Source organism: Anolis sagrei, chromosome 2 (genome assembly GCF_037176765.1).
Source record: "Anolis sagrei isolate rAnoSag1 chromosome 2, rAnoSag1.mat, whole genome shotgun sequence".
Classification (NCBI taxonomy): Eukaryota; Metazoa; Chordata; class Lepidosauria; order Squamata; family Dactyloidae; genus Anolis; species Anolis sagrei.
Window position 1 is genome coordinate 50096703 of NC_090022.1, and position 20745 is coordinate 50117447.

A 20745-nucleotide genomic window follows, 5' to 3' on the forward strand; every position below is an offset into this window, starting at 1 on the left:
AGTGAAACCAGCTTATCTGCACCGTATCAGGTTTCTCTAACATTAGGCAAGGGAGGCAGCTTGGCAACAGCCTTGGGGTATTTTTAAAAGGTAGCACATTGTAAGGCTATTTATTTTCTTAGTATTGAATTCTCATTGTCGGGGATACAGAGAGATCCAGGACTTTTGGGTATCCTGTGTCAAAGTAACTTGCCTGTGTTTGGGTATTATGTACCTTGATCGAGATGGCTAAGAGTAATAGTGTTTGGTGGAAACCATTTTAGTGCATCCGTGAATCCAATTCTGGGTTTTAATTTAAATATTAAGGGGCTATAAAATGTGCCAAACTAATTTTTGACAATAGTGTTCTGGCTTATTAAAAGTTCAGTCGAATAGGCCATTTAAATTTCAGCCTGAATCCCAGAAAATGCTGTGACATCAGCAAGAAGTGTCATTTGCAGCTTGACCAGCTCAGTCAGCTAAATGTCTTCATTGCCTTATGGGCATTTAATTGAGTAGGCATTTCAATATAGAAAGAAGTGTATGCAAGTCAGATCCAACAAAAGTTCTGTGTTTCAGGTATGATTGGCCAAAGCACAGGAAATAGGTGCACTTGGTGGCTGCTCTTGAACCTTGGAACTTCCTCCAAATATGGCAAGGAGTATCTCTTGAAAGGGAGAGGCAGGAAAGTAGTTACACAAACCCACAAGAACCTAGTAGTTACTTCATTTACCCATTTTGTACCCATGGGTTAATATCCAAGCCATGGATTTCAATATGTTTGCAGTTGCTTTGTAATATAGCAATAGATATCACCTGTCAATCATGGAGACAGAATTAATAGCACATACCTTAACTTGGATTATTATGATTAAAGTTGTCTTAAGTCTAGATTATGCTGACATCAATAACACAGGCTTAGCTGGGACATTTTATAAAGACAGGAGCGCTTGCTTGGAATATCCCCACGAATATCTTCTGCAATTGAGGGGGGTTACTATAGAGAAGTAGAGAAATACTTGCTTGCTGGTAAGAAGTACCTAAACAGCTGTCACTATGAATGGAACAGAAGGCCAAAATTTTTATGTTCCCATGTCCAACAAGACTGGTGTGGTTCGGAGTCCCTTTGAGTATCCTCAGTACTATTTGGCAGATCCTTGGCAGTTCTCTGCACTGGCAGCTTACATGTTTCTTCTGATTCTCCTGGGATTTCCTATCAACTTCCTCACTCTCTTTGTCACCATCCAGCACAAGAAACTCAGGACGCCCTTGAATTACATTCTTCTAAATCTTGCCGTAGCCAATCTCTTCATGGTCTTAATGGGCTTCACCACCACCATGTACACATCTATGAATGGATATTTCATTTTTGGGACAGTAGGATGCAACGTTGAAGGCTTCTTTGCCACTCTGGGAGGTAGGTGTCATTCTGCTAAACATTAACCATAGGGGAAAAATACAAATGTAAGATCTGTATCCTAGGGTCCTCAAGGTGTTACTTGAAACTTCAATTTTTTGAATATCTGGAGATTCTAGTACTGTTTTACTGTCTAGCTCTCCTGAACTAAGTTAGTAGCTTGGGCAGCACATTAATAGAACTGAATTGCACTTTACTACTGTTCCCTGCCCAAAGGCCCGGTGCTCTATTTCATATTGCCCTCCATCCCTAATTTTGTCATTTGGCTTTGCATTTTATCCATCAGCCCTGTCCTCACAACTGATTTGCACCAATCCGCCCACCCAAGCCCAGAAACTGTTATTACTCAGGTCACTGGTTGTTTGCTTGATAGTTGTCTTATACTGTGTTATGTTGTTGTTTGTTTCATATTGTTTTATGAGGTTGTTTTATGCATTTTATTTTGTTATATTTTAATTATGTTGATCGGGTTTGTCCCCATGTAAGCTGCCGAGTCCCTTCGGGGAGACTAAGGCAGGATACAAAATAAAGTTCTTTTTCTTCTTCTTTATGGGAACAAATACTAAAATCTGATTGTTGCAATTAGAGTAAACTAACGGGATCAATATGGACTCAGTATGTATATACATAGGTAAGTTTCACTGATGTAATGAGTTTCCAGTAGTATCAACTACCAATTGAATTTAGGGGTATGCTGTCAAATGGTTAAAATCAGGTTCATGCACAGTACAAAAATGTTCTTAATATATGGATTTTTTTGCACCACAATTCTTTCTACAGAGCTGTGATTATTCTCTGGTTCAGATGGAAGACTTTTGCAGAGCCTCGGGAGATATGACCTGCAAGTTCTCACACCTTACTTGAAAAGGCAGAGATTTAATGAAGCTATTTTTTTCTTCCACATGTCAGGCAGGAATGAAATTAAATTGTCATTAACAAAAAGCAGATGAAAACTCTTTCTGTGCTCAAGTCATTTTCAATCTTCATCTTTCAATCATTTTGATTATATGATGTTATCTTCTTTTTTTAAGAAAAAAACAAAACACCCTGGTTTATTCACTTGACATACAATCCTCAGGGCAGAGAAGACCTAAATCTGAGACCAAACAAACCTGCAAAAAGCAAACAAACGCCATCAAGTTGGCTCAGTTTCTTTAGAGGGCTTCTTATCCATGACCAAGAAGGGCAAGAATCCAAGTATTATTCCTTTTACACTTGCTTCCATGCAACCCCCATTTGGTTCACTGTGGCTTGTAAGGAAACAAACTTCTAGGAACCATCTGTTCCCAAAGTTAGTGTTTGGCTAAAGGCAGAGTGCCGAGAACATAAATCTTTCATCTAGACTCAAGAATGACATGACTCAAATACTTACCTGTCAAGTGTCCCTCCTTGAGAGGGGCACCCTGTTCTTTAAAGACTGTAAAATGTGAGTAACAACCATAGGATAATGGAGTATCTGTTACGAAAGGATCAAAACCAATGTAGTATGTGCTTAAAGCTAAAGCTCAATGTAATGGCAATAGAGCAATATGAGTAGTAAATGTGTTGGGTTTTTAAATGTAGCTTAACTTATGTTTTGATCCATTTGGCAGGACTCTTAATTATAGTAGTTACCGTAAATGGTAACAGCCCTGGGAGATGGTTTGGACACCTTTGCTGAAAACCAAGGCTTTGAAATAAAAGAAAGGAGTGAAGACTCAAGAGATAAAATCCATAATTCAGATCTGCCCCAATCACATCGCAAATGAAACAAAATGGGAGTTTATGGAAAATATGTGTGTTGTTTTTTATTCATTCAGTTGCTTCTGACTCTTTGTGACCTCATAGACAAGTCCTGTGTATAAGACAGGAATGAGCAACTTTGGTCCCTAATTCACAGTCCTGTATATTGTCCACAATACCACATTTTGCTCTTCCTTACTCCTAGGTATGTATCTGACCAAGGCCCCTTCCACACAGCTGAATAAAATCCCACATTATCTGCTTTGAATTGGAATATATGGCAGTGTGGACTCAGATAACCCAGTTCAAAGAAGATATTGTGGGATTTTCTGCCTTGATATTCTGGGTTATATGACTGTGTGGAAGGGCCCCAAGAGAGAAAAAATGGGACTAGCAAACAACTATGCTGGTTTTTTCCATGAATACTGAAAACCAATACAGAAATGTTACAAGAGATTAGATGAATTCATGACAGACAAAACAAGAGTCCAACGCCATCATCCCTTTGGTCTTAAACAGGATCCCATTTAACCCCATCCACCTTGCTTTCTGTACAGCCAAAGTTGATCTTAATTCAGTTTCTAAGATCACATGTAGTTTAAACATCTAATGTAAGGAAGTCAGGGAGGAGTCTGACCAGATATAGGAATGCATAGACAAGAGACTAGTAGACATTAGAAGCACATAGTAATGCATAATAACATGATTGAGTACTTGGGCCTTGAAAACCAGTTAGAAATGTAATTCTGACTGGCAGGACTTCTTTGGAGGCATGGGCAAGGGACTTTTAGCACCAATTGCCTTTTAAACAGAGATGCCAGGGGTTAACTCTGGGACCTTCTCCATGAAAAGCATGTGTTGAACTACATCTAAGCTGATCTCCCCTCCCCAAATGTTATTATTTTTAATGTAATTTGCTCTTGTCATTATTAAAAACAAAAACTGGCAGAAAGAAAGAAGTATCTTTAAAAGAAGTAGCTCTTCTGTTTCTCTCTCTGTTTCTATTCCCTGTTTCAAGAATCCCATAATGGGAAAATAGCAGGATATAAGTAAACTAAATTGCTCCCCCCCCCCCCCTTTTCCTTTCTTCTAGGTGAGATGGCTTTATGGTCTCTGGTAGTGTTGGCTGTGGAAAGATATGTGGTGGTCTGCAAGCCCATGAGCAACTTCCGTTTTGGTGAGACTCATGCCCTCATTGGGGTGAGTTGCACTTGGATCATGGCCTTGGCCTGTGCTGGTCCGCCTCTCCTTGGATGGTCGAGGTAGGTATGCGTGGAATCTCTAGTGTGGATAATTCAAAATGAAAAGAAAAGGGAAATGCTATCAAAAAGAATGCTTAGCAATCTCTAACATTCAAGGGCAGTTATAGTGTCAGTGCACCAGACTGACATAGCAAACCCTAGAGACACTTATGGGCTGAGAGAATGATTTCTAGGGCTGCTGGAGTAAAAAGTGGAGGGGGGTCTTGTTCCTTAATGGTTGTGTATAAAAGGAACATCAGCAGGTGTCTCTAATCATGGAACCAGGCACTTGATGAAACCCCCTCCTCTACACTCCTGTTAAAGGTACAGGTGCTCTCTCCACTTTTTATTCCAACAATCCCACCTTCTTGGCAAAGGTATAGCCTCTGTTTTCCCTCAACAAAGGTTCATGTAATGCAGTGCCATGTATGTCCTGCATAAGGACGAACCTCTGCAGTTTTGAGCAAAACTGGGAGAAAAATTTGAAAAGAGCAATGTAGGATTTTGGTTACATCTTGGGGCATGATGTGGGGTACCTGTTTTTGCAGAATCTGCTTGTTTTATTTCAGCTGATGTTTTCCTTAAGTAAAAGTAAAGATGTCCGTTTCGGGCGGGGGGAGGGGTGTGTGTTCATCTCCATTTCTAAGCCAAAGAGCTAGCATTGCCTGTAGACACCTTCAAGGTCATGTGGCCAGCATGACTGCATGGAGTGCCGTTACTTTCCTGCAGAGGTGGTACCTAGTGATCTACTCACATTTGTATGTTTTTGAACTGCTAAAAAGGAGCTGGGATAACAGCAGGAGCTAACCCTGCTCCCTGGATTCGAACCACCGACCTTTTGGTCAGCAAGTTCAGCAGCTCAGCGGTTTAACTCATTGCATTATCAGGGGGCCTGATGTTATCCTTATTTATTTCTAAATATACCATCAATTATATAACCATTGTAAATCTTCAAGGATCACAACCTCCAAAGAAACTAAACTTCTCATTCTGGGAAATAGGGTGTGTATTAACAATATCAATGCCTAAATCCAACTGTTAGTCCCAACTTGGTCAAATCTTTAGACCCACTGTATCCATGGGAATTTTGTAACACTAATGTAAGTTCAGTTGATTCCGTGGGTTTACTATAGTTGGTTTCAATGCTGACACCGTAGTGTGACTGTGCTGGCTACAATCCACCCACGGACACTTTTGATTTAATTCTAGGTACATCCCAGAAGGCATGCAATGCTCATGTGGAGTTGATTATTATACGCCAACCCCTGAAGTCCACAATGAGTCATTTGTCATCTACATGTTTTTGGTCCATTTTGTCACACCATTGACCATTATATTCTTTTGCTATGGACGCCTCGTCTGCACAGTGAAAGCGGTAAGTAATCTTGCAGAAAAGAGATTGCCAGGCACATACCAGTTCAGAATGAAAATAGGTAATCATTTTGCAATTTCCAGTCCTGTGAGAAGAGACTAAGCTCCAGAGATGTTAAGTAAATGCAAGTGGATCCACTTGTGAAACACTTGGAAGCTAGCTCTTAGAGCAACTTCCTAGTCTCTCTGTGTTGTGTGCACATATGTTTCAGTGGACATTGCCCCATCACTGAGGGGGTTACACTGATGCCTCTCCTGTCATAGATTCATGAATACAGCAGTAAAGAATATAGGTTTCTAGAGTATGTTCCTGCACTATAAAGCCCTGGTAGTCCAGTGAGTCACTTCAGTGAATGGGGGAAAAATAGGAAGAAAATTCCTTTATTTTGTGACTGTGCGGGATTTCAATGGTATGTTTCTTTTGACAATGCTTATGGCAAATGGAGCGCCACAAAATGGTTGGAAGAGTTATATATCCGTTTCCCAAGTTGTCCTGTTGCAGCATGTTTACTGCACACTGTTGTCATGCTTCTAGGCTGCGGCTCAGCAACAAGAGTCTGCCACCACCCAGAAAGCTGAGAGAGAAGTCACCCGCATGGTCATCATCATGGTCATTTCCTTCCTGGTTTGCTGGGTCCCTTACGCCAGTGTGGCATTCTACATCTTCACCCACCAAGGATCTGACTTTGGCCCTGTCTTTATGACCATCCCAGCTTTCTTTGCCAAGAGCTCAGCCATCTACAATCCTGTGATTTACATCTTAATGAACAAACAGGTAACTTGGCAATGTGGCCTGGGTTTTTTTCAAACAATATAAGAACACTCAAGAGTTTATGGCACTTTCCCTAAGTGCTTAAAGTGCTTCCTATATACACTTCCTTAATAATTCTTGTAACAAACCCTGTAGGTTAATCCTCTTTATTACAGATGCGTATAAGTGTGTCTGGGGAGGGGGAAATTGAGAGACAGAGACCTCCCTAAGCGAATGCATTGCTGAACAGAGACTTGAGCCAGGCTCTCTCAGTTCATACACTAAAATTATCTTTACAGCATTTTGCTCCTTCCCAATTGTACTCGGAATATAATGCACTTCTTGATGGGAGGTGGTAGCAGTTAATCTGAAAAATCCCTAATCACCTGTTTCAAGTCAAATGCTGTGGCAAGGGACCAAGAGAAGATGTTCTTGCAGTCTCTCTGGAGGAGGATGCCTGCTCTCGGCTGCTTGCTAGAAAGCCTTCTCCCCACTTTCTTTTTATCAGCACAGCAAGCTGCTAATGACTCTCGCCATTGGTGAACCATTCAGGGCAAGAGGACTAAGCCTAAGCACTTTTCTCTCTGTGAATTATAGCATTATCAATTATTTCTCTGAGCGCTGGGCTGTGCCAAGGAATAAGCAAACAATCTTAGAGGCTTTTCACTTGCTTTGAAAAACAGGGACCGCCTTTCCTTTCTCAATGGAGTGGGAGTTGCAAAAAAGAACTCAAGTGTATTTATATGTGGAGGGAGGATTTCTGTAGTTCCTCTGTCATTTTTAGTCTGCAATTCACATTTCACTCTGTAATTCACCTGGGCTGGCTAGCCAGTGGTGAAGAATGATGGGAGATATAGTCTAACAACACCTGCGGAGGCTCACATGATACCCTCCTTGACTGTAGTCCATTAGTGACTTTCCAAACCAATCTCATGGACCTTCTTGACTCTGCCACTAATGGATCAACAGGACAAGAAGAACAGTGGAGGAATAATTGAATTGGAAGAACTCCCAAGAGCCATCCAGCCCAACTCCCTGCCATTCAGGAGCACACAATCAAACCACTCTCAACAGACTGCCAGTTTCTTTCTTTTTTGTTGTTGTTGTTATTTTATGTGCTCTTGATTAGTGGTGACCCTAAGGTAAATGCATTATTGGTTGTTGGGTTTTATGGGGGAAATTTGTTCAGAGGGGATTTGCCACTCCCTTCCCCTGAGCCTGAAAGAGTGTGACTTGACCAAGGTCACCCAGTGGGTTTCTATGGCGGAGTTGGGATTTGAACTCTGATCTCCAGAGTCCTAATTCAACACTCAAAACACCACCACCAACAACAAAACTTTATTGATATACTACTCTATCTCCCCGAGGGGACTCAGAGCGGTTTCCAAGTAACATCATCAATACATATAAAGTAAACAACATAAACATATATATTTAAAATAATCCTGCCTGTTCAAGGCAATTTAAAAGGCCGGGCCAAGGCTAGTGCAATTTGTAGAGGGCCAGGAAATTAGGTGCAATGCTATAGCAGGCAACAACAATAATAGGTAAAGTCTATAGCTGTTCATTTCCGGGGCCTAACTGGAGGAAGTAACCTGGGTAATTAGTATTCAGTATATGGGACTGAGCTAAAACTAGTTGTTCTCAAAGGCTTGTTTAAACCACCAGGTCTTCAGGCTCTTACAAAAGGAGGGGAGGGATGGGGCTTGTCTTATTTCTCTAGGAAGGGCGTTCCAGAGGTGGGGGCCACCACCGAGAAGGCCCTCTCTCTCGTCCCCACCAACTGTGCTTGTAACGGTGGTGGGAGCAAAAGGAGGGCCTCCCCAGAAGATCTTAAAGTTCACCACACTAGGCATGGGCAATCTTCAGCCCTCCAGCCCTCCAGGTGTTTTGTACCAACTCCCACAATTCCTAACAGCCTCAGGCTTCTTCCTTTTCCCCCTCAGCCACTTAAGGCTGCTCTTGCTCTCCATCTAATATCAATGCTCAAAGAACAGGCTTATTATCAAAAGGTATCTGGTTGTGACAGGTTTCTAACATCCCCAAAGTTTGTGGGATACGTAAGATAAAAAAGTTAAGGAAAGGAGCATACTGCTAAAATGGACCAATGCCCATGAAGTCTAGCATCCTGTTCCTGATAGAAGTCAGATAGGAGCTTTCTGAAAAACTAAAGACAATCGTCATGTCCGCTGTTTGCCTCCCAGCAATTGCACTGTCAGGCTATAGCCCAGGCATGGCAAACTTTGGCCCTCAAAGTGTTTTGGACTTCAACTCCCAAAATTCCTAACAGCCAGTAGGCTGTTAGGGATTGTGGGAGTTGAAGTCAAAAGCACCTGGAGGGCTGAAGTTTCCCCATGTCTGCACTACACCATGCTGAGACTCTCTGCTCAAACTTAGGAGATTAGTGGAAACATTTTTCACATGGTATGTCTTGATACCCAGAGTTTCTGCGGCCCTTTTAATGTGATTTCTACAGTTGTTTCTAATGCTGAAATGTTTACGTATTGCTGCTGTTGATTTTTCATTTACAGTTCCGTAACTGTATGATCATGACCCTCTGCTGTGGAAAGAATCCTTTGGCCGATGAGGACACGTCTGCTGGCACAAAGACAGAGACATCCACAGTCTCTACGAGTCAGGTTTCTCCTGCCTGAATCCACCAAGAAAATCTCTTACCTTTGAAATCTTTGCATGGCTGCACTGCCACACACACAATCTGCAGCAGGCCATTTGCAACTCACCTGGCAGAATGAACTTCTTTCTTCTGTGACTGTCTGACAAACAAAGTTATAAGGTTGTCATTTTTATGACTGCATTTGATGTGGAACTCAAGCCAGGCCAATGGCTTTGACAAGTCACATGCATTAAAATTGTTAGAATTGAACTTTCAGTCTAAAACTAATGTACAAATCAAATTACTTGTTTAGTGCTTGCATTTCCACAATTCTTTTCATTCTGATCTGCAGCTGTCCTGTCTGTGTTTATAAGCTTGCCTGAGGATGAGTAACTCTACCTAAGGATCCATTCCCACATTTGGCCTTTCCATCTTCATCAGTTTTTTCCATATACAATGAAAAAAAGTCTCATTTGAGTATAGTGATCAAACTTGGGTTTATTCTTGTTTTTTTTTAAAAAAATTACTTCTTATTATATCAAAATGGATCCCCTGGTGGTGCAGCGGGTTAAACTGCTGAGCTGCTTAACTTGCTGACCAAAGGTTTGGAGGTTCGAATCTGGGGAGCAGGGTGAGCTCCCGCTGTTAGCCCCAACTTCTGTCAACCTAACAGTTCGAAAACATGCAAATGTGAGTAGATCAATAGGCACTGCTCCAGTGGGAGGGCAACAGCACTCCATGCAATCATGTGAGCTGCATAATCTTGGAGGTGTCTATGGACACCACCGGCTCTTCGGCTTAGAAATGGAAATGAGCACCATCCCCCAGAGTTGGACACAACTGGGCTTAATATTAGGGGAAAAACATTTACCTCTACTGTTATATCAATACATTAAAAAGAAATAATGAGCAAATCTCACATTTATTCACTTGTTTATTTATTGAATTTATTTCCCACTTTTCTCCCAGAATGAAACTTTTGTGTATTAGGAATTAGTCTGAATTCATACTGATTTCATATTTTCATAGCATTACACAGATGTTTATTTTCAAGTCCGTACTCAATGCAATAAACATGCTGAATCTCTCACCAACATTATTGCTCATAGGTTGTGGTTGCAGATTTTTAAAGGAAGGATTTTAATTTCAGTCGAGGCACGTTTTCTGTTAGCCTTTATCTATCCCTCTATCACCTTATCTATTTTCCCAAAGTTCTTGAAACTTCAGTACCAATCAGTGTTCATAAGGCAGCTTACAGAAAACAAAACAACCATGGATCTTAAGGTAGATTAAACAAATTAACAGAAGGACTTTTTCCATCAAAAAAGGCTGCTGAAAAGATAAGAATAGTAAACATCACAATTTACACAAAGGAATTGCTAAAGCATTGAGGTATTTCTGGGGTCACATGTGGCTACAGTGGGAGGAAAAAATGGGAAATTTCCCACCCATAAACTCCCTCAAATGATAGAATCATAAAGTTGGAAGCAACCCTAACGGTCATCCAGTCCAGCCCTCTGCCATGCAGGAATACACAATGTTCATCCATTCTCTGATCAAAAACATTGAGAGAAAGAGACTATACCACACTCCAAGGCAACAACAACAATGTCAACAACAACACTTTATATGTAACCCGCCCTCTCTCCCCGGGGGGACGGGAATTCAGGACTCGTAAACTAATTAATTTAGAATCCAGGCTAATGTAATGGTATTGGTAACAGGAACAACATTCTACAAAACTGCAGAAGAAAACAGTTCAGTCAAAATGAAATATACAGTAACCTCATAGGGTTAAAAATCTAGATTCAGAAACTCACAGCACAGAAGACAGAAATGAGAAAAACAAACATTCTTCTTTTTCTCTGCAGATGGGAAGCAGCAACAATGGTAGATGCTGAGGAGTACTAGATGTTTTCCCTTTTACCATGTAAGAGCCGCAAGAGTTAAAGAAAAATTATATGTATAGGAATGCACCAGAATCCCAAGGAAAAATGCACCTCTTTAGTGAGTTCTATGGTTGCTATGGAAGACAATTATGCTGGGAAAAGTGGAAGGTAAAAGGAAGAGGGGCCGACCAAGGGCAAGATGGATGGATGGCATCCTTGAAGTGACTGGACTGACCTTGAAGGAGCTGGGGGTGGTGACGGCCGACAGGGAGCTCTGGCGTGGGCTGGTCCATGAGGTCACGAAGAGTCGGAGACGACTGAATGAATGAACAACAAATGGTTGCTAAAATGGAGACACAGGATTGGTAGCTCCATGTTCAGGAAATAGACTAGGATTTTCCCCAAGAAATCTTCACTGGGTCTATCTCAACTCAGTGACTGTTCCCAGGCTGTCAGACTCCCTTCAACTTGACTTCTAAATTGAATGCTTCTGTTTGTACATCCAGATAGAAATAATCAATAAGGGGCTTAATTTCTCACACAATCTCGGGGTTTTATCACATGTGTCCATTGTCTCCAAGCAAATGGAAACATGCCATTTCATGGCAAGTTTCTTTCCCACCTTCTCTTCAATAGTGCTATGATGCCACTTTGGCTATGCCCATCTTCACAATCAGTCTTCCACACTGCCTCTTTGACCACATCTTCCTACCAATGTTTGCACTACATAATGCATGGAGCTGTTTAAAATGTCTTCCTTTTATGCTGCAGTTGTGCAGTTTCAGCATAAACAGTTTGCTGGCATAATTGCAGCAAGCTGCCATTGCCTGTGGTAGCACAATTGTATAATGATGGCAAAACAAATGTAAATAATACAATAAAACTCAAGGGACAAAGTAAAACAATACAATTGCATCCTGCTTGGGGACAGGAAGACAATAACCACATGCACTTACATGGCATGACTGCTGGATTATCAGAACTGCAGTGGAATGAAATGATTGTACCAGAAAAAAATAGTTGAACAGCAGAGAAACTGGGGCCATTGACAGGCTTTTCCTGTCACTGAAAAAATGTGATCCAAAGTGATGGAAAGGCAATGCAACAATGAAAGTCATGACATTGTGTGATAAGGAAAGGTTGGATACAGGCCCGTAGCCAGGATTTCGTTTCGGGGGGGGGGCTAAAAAATTTTCAGGGGGGGTTTCGGGGGGGGCTGAGTTTCGGGGGGGGCTGAGTCTGAGTGAAAGAGGGTCTAGCCTAGCAAACCTTTTGTATCATTACCCCAATACCCCCATACATATGGGATATATTGAGAATGGTGATCAAATCATGATATTAATAAACATAACAGTTTAAATAATGCACCAGTAAGGCCTTTTCGCGAACCACCATGAGAATTTCGGGGGGGGGGGGGGGCTGAAGCCCCCCGAGCCCCCCCCCTGGCTACATGCCTGGTTGGATATGAAGTTAACCCAGTGCAATTGTATAACAAATCTATTATGTGATGAAGTCATCAGCCACAAGGAATAGGAACAATCTCATAGTCTTAGGAACAATCTCAATATTGTCCTTAAAGAGCTGACAAGGGAGACATTGCAGTCTTCATGGACAACTCTGACTATATAGAAAGGGTTGAGAGGCAACTAACACTATGTTTTATAGGATCCTACTTAACACCCCACAGATGATCACCAGAAAGGAATACAGACTAGTCATGGAGATGCAGAACAAAATTTGAAGTGACACATCTTAGGAGTCTTGCTCAATAATATTTTATCTATTACCCCAAATCCACATGTAGAACCCCCTTCCAAGGGAAGCTCACTTGAGCCATTCCTTCATGTCCTTCAGCCACAAAATAAGAAGCATTTAGACAGTATTTAGATGACTGAATGGCTGCTGAAATTGAACTATCAAAAGAAAATGTTATGCTCCCTCCTCTATTCTTTCCTCTCACATCCATTTGTAAGTTTCTTTTAAGCCAATTATTGGTTTAACACGATAACTAGTATTTTGATTTTATAATGTGTTTTAGGGTGTTGTTTGATACACTGCATTTTAGACTGCATGTCCATTTTCAATATCAACTTCTGCATTCTTTTGGAAAATCCAGGGAGAAAGGCAGGAGAAGGAAGGAAGGAAGGAAGGAAGGAAGGAAGGAAGGAAGGAAGGAAGGAAGGAAGGAAGGAAGGAAGGAAGACAGAAAGGTTACTTATCAAAACATGAAAATGAGCAATTATTCTAGGTTACCACCTGTCATCAATTCCATATATTTGCTCATTAAATATATATGTGATCATTCTTGTACTTTTTAAAGAACTTCCTGATTGTAAGGGCTGTTTGGCAGTGGAATATTTTGCTTCAGAGCTTGGTGGAGTCTCCTTCTCTGGAGGCTTTTAAGTAGTGGCTGGATGTTCATCTGGTGTGATGCTTTGATTGTGTGTTCCTGCATGGCAGAATGGTGTTTGACTGGACAGCTCTTATGTTCTTCCAATTCTATAATTTTATGATTCAAAGTACCTTGAATAAGTGCAAAAACTTGTGCTTGCTTCTCCCAACCTCAGAACAGATCAGGCTGCTAGAATTGGTACTTATATAGAATAAAGCACCCAAACTGCCCAGATTCTGGGAGTTATAATCCAAAAAAGTAACTTTTACATGTTCCACAGAACATTTCCAAATATTCCAACTGCTGCAAGTACGGGAGGATTACCAGCAATAAAATGTTCATAAACCGCAGCTTCTATAAGAAGATTCAGATACGTCCTTTTAATACTGTTGAACATCTTAAATGTTTTAAATACTGCCATGACAGCTATTTTTGGCACATTGGCTGCAAGCACATTTAATAATAAGCCACAATAGAGCAAGGGGATAGTGAAGGCGAGGATGCGGAACTGGAAGATGGCTTAGGAGGCAGAGAAATGAAGGGAGCCAAAATGGGATCCAAGAAGCACAATGAGCAACTTACTCAAGGAATTAGTGGGAAGGGGAGATGGAGGGGAGATGGAGGAAGCTGAATGCTGACAGAAACAAAAGCAGAATTGCTTCAGAGCTGTGATGGAATATTGTAATCTGTAAGCTGCTTTGAGTGCCAATTTGAAGAAAAAGCCAGGATATGAGGATGCTGCTGCTGGTGATGATGATAATGGAATAGATGCTTATAATGTGCCTATAAACAAAAGAGGTTGGGTACCATTTGCAGGAGAGGAGATGGATCATAGAATTGTAGAATCGTGCAGTTAGAAGGGAGGCTTGTCACGTAGTAACTAAATTGTTCCTAAAATATCTTCATCCAATCTCTGTTTAAAGACCTTGAATGAAGGAAAATACACCAACTTTTGAAGGAATGTATTCTATTGTTTACTGTTCTTATAGTAATAATAAAAAATAATAAAAAATATTTATACCCCACCACCATCTCCCCAAAGGGGACTCGGGGCAGCTAACATGAGGACAAGCTCAACAATTACAACAGATCAAAATCAAATACACAGCAAATAATAACAAAAAAAAAAAACAGAAAATTAATACAAAGTCAAACACAGGAAATGTAAATAAAATAAAATAGTAAGGTGAGCATAGCAGGCAGGGCCAGTTAAAATTGTAAAGTATAAAAACCCTGGACGAATAGGCAATGTGCCTGGTGGGAGATCTCAGATGGGACAAGCAATGGGGTGAGTTTCATTAAAGGATGGGATAAAGTGCATCGAGGGACATATTGTACTGAGCTGAGCTAGTAAAAGAGTTTCTGTCAGCACAATCCAACTTATCAATATACCTTTTGAACTGTAGTGCCCAGAAATAGATACAGTATTCCAGGTGAGGTCTAACCAAAGCAGAATAGAGTGGGACTACTACTGGACCTCCCTTGATTGGGACTCTATGGGCCCTTCCACACAGCCATATAACCCAGAATATCAAGGCAGATAATCCATAATATCTGCTTTGAACTGGGTTATCTGAGTACACATTGCCATATAATCTAGTTCAATGTGAATTTTATACAGCTGTGTGACAGGGGCCTAAGTTCCTCTTGATGCAGAATATGTGATAGTGCTGAGCGAAGAATGAGAAAAGTGATCTAGAGAACCAAAATTGGAAGAAAACCACAAATAAAGGATGACTAAATCTTATTTAAAATAATTAGCCCTATTGCTTGGCTACTTAGCCCTTAGCTACTCTTTTGAGGAGATTAATATAATTGTATTTTGTCTTTTTAAGAGGTAAGTCAGAATACCCAGCATGAGAAGGTCATGTGAATGCATTGACCTAACCAATTTTCTTTTAAGCAGAATCTCCTTTGCATGGCTAGGTCTGTGTAATCTCATCAGGACCTTGAAGGGACTGGTACTTAATAGCACAGTAACCAAGTTGTTCTTTCTTTGTTTGGCTCCAAATCCTTGGTTTTCCGCCCTGTGTTTTCTCAGTGAGATACCATAATTAAGATTTGAATTTTGGAAGGAATTTGGTACATTAAACATTTACATATAGTACAATTGCTTAGCTAGGTGTAAGGTGTGCTCTTCGTGCCATAAGTAATAATCACAGGAGACATGAATTAGGGTGACTTGGAAGGAAAAGGTCACAACTTCATTTGGTTATAGCTGTAGACAAGAGTTGGTCCATACATGCCTATTGATCGATGACCATTTCAATCTAACCCAGTGCCAGATCCCATATGATGGTGTGAGAAAGATTCCCTGGACCCTCTCAGCTGTAGTCTCTAAGCCACCAGGGAAAGTGTAGTGTCTGCAACCTGCCTGGGGCAACTCAGTTCTGGACCACACCTCCCAGCCTACACCCATGGGAGCCTCTGTGCCACCAGTGCTAGTGTATATTGGTCACCTGATTCTGGATTCACAACCATGCCAACCACCCCACAAAGTTGTGATGATTAACAGTCTTCAAAAACTCAAAATATTTATTTATTTACTTACTTGTAACCTGCCCTTTGGCCAGAAAGAGACTCAGTTGGGAAGAGTTAGTCACTTACTCATTCATCTTGCTGTTGTCTCTCTTCCCACCCCCGCCTCCTTTTACTCCTGGAAAACTATGCATAAATGATTTATATCAGCAAAGGCTTGTGTGAGAAGAGCCTTAGGCGGCTGAGACAGAGTCACAATATGTCTTCTCCGTACCGTGTGGCTGTTTCCATGGTAGCATACACAGGTTGTCATTTCTCTCCACTCTCCTCCCTTTCCCTCAAATGGACCACACAGCTTCTGACCTTGGGTTTTGTACCAGACTCCGGCGGGCACCTTTCTTCTTCTTCTAACGGCAATTCCATTTGGCGGGATGCCCAAAACCCAACGCTCTTGGCCAACATACTCTCTTTGGAGGATTAACGGGCAGCTAGCTTTCCCCTTTCTCTATAACAAGCAAACCAATTGAGCATATGGACCTGAGATTTCGACATATGTTTGAGGCGCTGCAAGATGGCATAGTGTAATTGTACTGAAGTATTTAGAGTTTTTTTTTATTTTTAGCTTGGTTATTATATTTTTTAAAAAAATCTCTCACTCTGCTCGGAATTATCAGTGTTGGAAACTATTTCTGTACAGCATGATGATCCTCTTCGGTTTTTAATCCAAGGCAGCTTTTCCGAGAGTGATAGGGAAGGTAGCAGGAAACAAGAAAGCTAAATCTTCAATAAAGAGATATTTGCAAGGACTGTCCTTCTCATTAATTTTACTGACATTTGTACAAGTTAAGCTCTCTGTACTTAAGCTGGCACCTCATTACTTTTTTTAAACTTTTTTCCTGGCATATTAGAGGGTTCTGGTAGGAATAGAGGCACACTCGAAACTTCAGTTTTGCTTGGATATATTTTATTATTTTTTTTAAAAAACCCTTCATAACAAGGTGTATTATAAAATAGATGAAGGAAAGGAGAAATGTACTTGCTTTCAATTTAGGACTGAAGCTTTGACGGATTCATTTTTATGGTTAATCGCCTCAAATCTCTGATGTCAGTTTTTTGACAGTCTTACATTATGTACATATCTATGGCTGTAGGGGTCGAAGCTGTAAATAATAGGAGCTATTAAGATCCCCCAGGGAGAAAATATCAGTGCCAGGAACACCTTATGAAGACTCCCCTGAGGAGAGACCGAAGTGCAGGACGTTCTGCAACCTTTCTGGAGGGAAAAGACATTTAAAATGCAAAGTTGGAATGTCACAGCACTTACAGTACTAGCAATATTATTACATGTTCTATAAATAAGCCACCAGAGCAGGAGCTGAGCCAACTTGCTTCTCACTCTGACCCATCTGAGATATTCAGACCAATATTATCACTCCATTAGCAGTGCAGATAATCACCACTTTGTCGCAGAGATACAGACACTTTTAAAATAAGCTCTTTAACAGTTGCCTTATATTTGTCTAGATAAGCGTGGCCATATTACCTGGAGTAGGAGGCAAAGCAGAGGAAGCTAAAGGAGGGAGAAGGGGGGAAAGAGGGAGATGTGGGGTCATAAGGTGAGGGAAGGAGGCAAAGGGCAGAAAGATCCAGTCACAGAGTCCAAAGAACAAGAGAGGAGAGCATAGCAAAGGTAGGAGGTGAGTCTAGGGAGGGGGGAGAATAAAAGTGGGGCGGTTTCAACGTACAATGAAGGAAACAATGTGGCAGCTTCCACATGAGTTTCCTGAAAGAAGGAGATCCATGCAATTACCCTAATATGCTCAGTATAAGTCTATTAGCATATATACTCATTCCCCGATTATCATTAGGACCGCTGCCTGTCTACTTTCTCCATTCTCCAGCCTGTCTCACAATGTCCAGATCACAATACTCTGGTAATGTTTCTAATCCTACAGACATTACCTTTCCCAATGACATTACAGAGGGACACTTCACCTAGCAACAGCCTTTGTGGTAGAAATGGATATGCATGCATGCATGCATATATACATACATGCTTTGACTTTTATCTATATAGAAAATAAACCTGGATCAAATTATCCATGGGTCAATGTAAGTCCTGTAACTTAACTCTTAATGAAATGTGGTCATCTTCTTCTTTGTTTCCAAGTATTTTAACTTTGCTCTGCTTTCTCTTTTTTGTGTTGCTCCTGCTGTGACCTTACTTGTTTGTTAAATCTTATTACATATTCACTAACAATATGATGTTTTCTTGAGTCATGTATACTTTAATTAGTGACCAGTCTGTTATTTTTCCCTTTTTTCCTTGATTAGTATTAATTATCTGTGTTAAAATGTCCATTATATCCATAATCTTCAAAATCCACTGCTTCTTTGTTGGTGTTTCTTTCATCCTCCAATGGTATGCACAATACATTCCAGTCGCTGTCACCAGGTAGTTGAAGAGTCTTTCTTTATTTGGAGGCATTCCCTTTTCTGAGTAGAGTGCTGAAAGGTGAGAGCTTAGTCCATCCCAGGAGAACCCAAAAGAAGCACTGACCTCTTCTACTGTCTTCCCCATGGTGCTGCATCTGGCCATTTTGGATGCCCGGGTGGGGAAATGGCAGTGGCTAGAGGTGGCTAACTCCCTGGCATTGGTGGCTTCCCCAAGGAAGGACTCTCAACTTATCCATGAGTCGTATCAAAATCAACAATTTTGTCACTGAAACATGCACTGACATAAATGAGGTCAACTTATACAACAGTATATATACAATAATTCTTCCCATGCTTGCTTTCTGGGGTGGCCAGCACATGATGATACTCATGAGGAATGAAAAAGCCAGTCAAAGGACCTCATCAGATGGGTGCTGCAGAAACCGACCCCCACGGAAGTAATCAGATAACGTAACAGCACTTTTGGTGGTACTCTGTTTGGCTCCATTTCTGCACCACATGGAAACAGAGCCTTATACCCCTCTTCAAGACATGAGTGTTATCCGACTCCAAACAGCCTTAAGATGGGAGAAAATGGGAGAAAGATGGGTAAGGATTTTATTTATTTCGGGTACTTTCTCAACCCCCGAGGGGGGACTCAGGGTGGCTCAGGATGTGGGATAGCTTGCCATCTCTTAAGATGGGGAAAGATGGGAGGGAATGAGGAAGACTGTTCTTCCCCTCATGGTCCCTGATCCCCCCCCCCCATCAGTCTGATGAAGTAGAAAGAGGAGAGGAGAAATAAGGGACAGAAGCTTATTAAGATAGGAGTGTGTCTGAATCTTCACATTTTTCAAAAGTGGATCCAAGCAATGAGAATGAGGAGACTGAATCTTGTTTGATGGACTGATTCCACATTTGTCTTGGGAGCATTATGTGGGCCTTTGAACTGATTACAAACACAATTTACAAAACAAACAGCAGTTACAAGGCTGAGGATATGGAAAAGATTTATGTCAAGGAGAAGTACATTGATGGAGTTAAGTAGCGGAGAAGGAGTACATCTGCCACATTAGATTGGCATGTGTTTTGATTTTTTTCCTTACACTAAGGAATACCTTTCAAAGTTTTCAACAGAGTATCAATGTTAGCCTTTTGCAGCAAAACCAAACATCTGTGCTTCTCTAGCCAACAATTATCTACCCTTAATCTCTAACAAGATTTGACATAAGCTTTTTCAATCTGCAGTCCATTACCTCAGATACATAGAGGGTTGATTCAATTGCCAGATATATTTACATATGGTTGGGGTGGGAGGATGTAATTAGTATTAGATGTAAAGAAAATGGAAATATACACAATAGAAATGTCTATTATCGCCTTAACCATGCATTAACAAACAACAATCAGAGGGAAAGAGAGACATTCTAGCATAGATGACCTGTTTTGCATACACATTTTGGGATTAATGCTCAAATAGAAAGCAATATTTTTGATTTAAAATAACATAGTGGGCCCTTGGAATTTGCTGGGGGTTGGATCCAGGAGCCCCCGGGGATACCAAAATCCAGGGATGCTATGTGTAATGGCACAGTAAAATGGTGTTCCTAATAGAAAATGGGAAAAAAACTTTTAAAAAATTACTTTGAAGCCATGTAAGCAAAATCTGTGGATTTGGCGCATTTCCAGACAGGCCAAAAAATACAGGGTCTGTCGCACTTTTACCAGAGGCATCCAAATGGCATCTCCTGTAAAACCGAATTAATTCAGAACAAAGCAAGGTTTTTTGCTGTGTTCTGAATTAATTAGATACCTGGTAAGACCCAGTTCTTAGGTAAGGTCCAAGCCTTACCTGGTGTGGGCCCTGTGTGGGTTGAGCCCGGGGACCGTGTTACAATGATCCTTGGGCCCAATCCACCAAGCCATCTTGGTTTTCTGGGCTCCAGGAGCCCAGAAGACCAAGAAGGTACCCACCCCTCCTCCCAAAACACAAAACAAGCCCTTAATATTTAAAACAGCTTACCTGGTCGCCATTAAGATAATTCTGGAGTCCTACTGGCACATAGAAATGATGTGGCAGGAGATGGGGGGGGGGGGGAGTGAGTCCCCCTCAGTCTCCTGGCACATCATTTCTACACACCAGGAGGACTCCAGGAGTACCTTAATGGCATCCAGGTAAGTTGTTTTAAATGTTCAGAGCTTTTTTTGGGGGGGGGGGGGCTTATGGATGTCGGGATGACATCCTGGTAGTTTCCAGGATGGCATTAGACATTCTGCCCAGAAAAGCCCGGGTTTGGGGGCCCTTGTGAGAACAAAAACCCACACCGAAGCAGGTTTTAAAAACCCACTTAGGCGTGCGTTTTACCCCTGTCTGGAAGTGCCCATGGAGGCCCAACTGTATTTATCCTGCATTACTAACTGTTGCATTACTAGTTATTGTTTGTTCCTACTGGTT

The 20745-nt window shown here is 41.2% G+C and overlaps 2 protein-coding genes across 2 annotated transcripts in view; one reads left to right on the top strand and one right to left on the bottom strand.

Moving 5' to 3' along the window:
- Nucleotides 1-20745, bottom strand: part of LOC132769363 (large ribosomal subunit protein eL32) — a 262210-nt gene that overhangs the window by 162297 nt on the left and 79168 nt on the right. The gene's annotated exons all lie outside the window — the stretch shown is intronic.
- Nucleotides 955-10014, top strand: RHO (rhodopsin). The gene is made up of 5 exons (XM_060766256.2): nt 955-1396; nt 4212-4380; nt 5569-5734; nt 6266-6505; nt 9013-10014. The coding sequence occupies exons 1-5, from the start codon at nt 1036-1038 to the stop codon at nt 9133-9135; spliced, it is 1059 nt and encodes a 352-aa protein (XP_060622239.1). The 5' UTR covers nt 955-1035; the 3' UTR covers nt 9136-10014.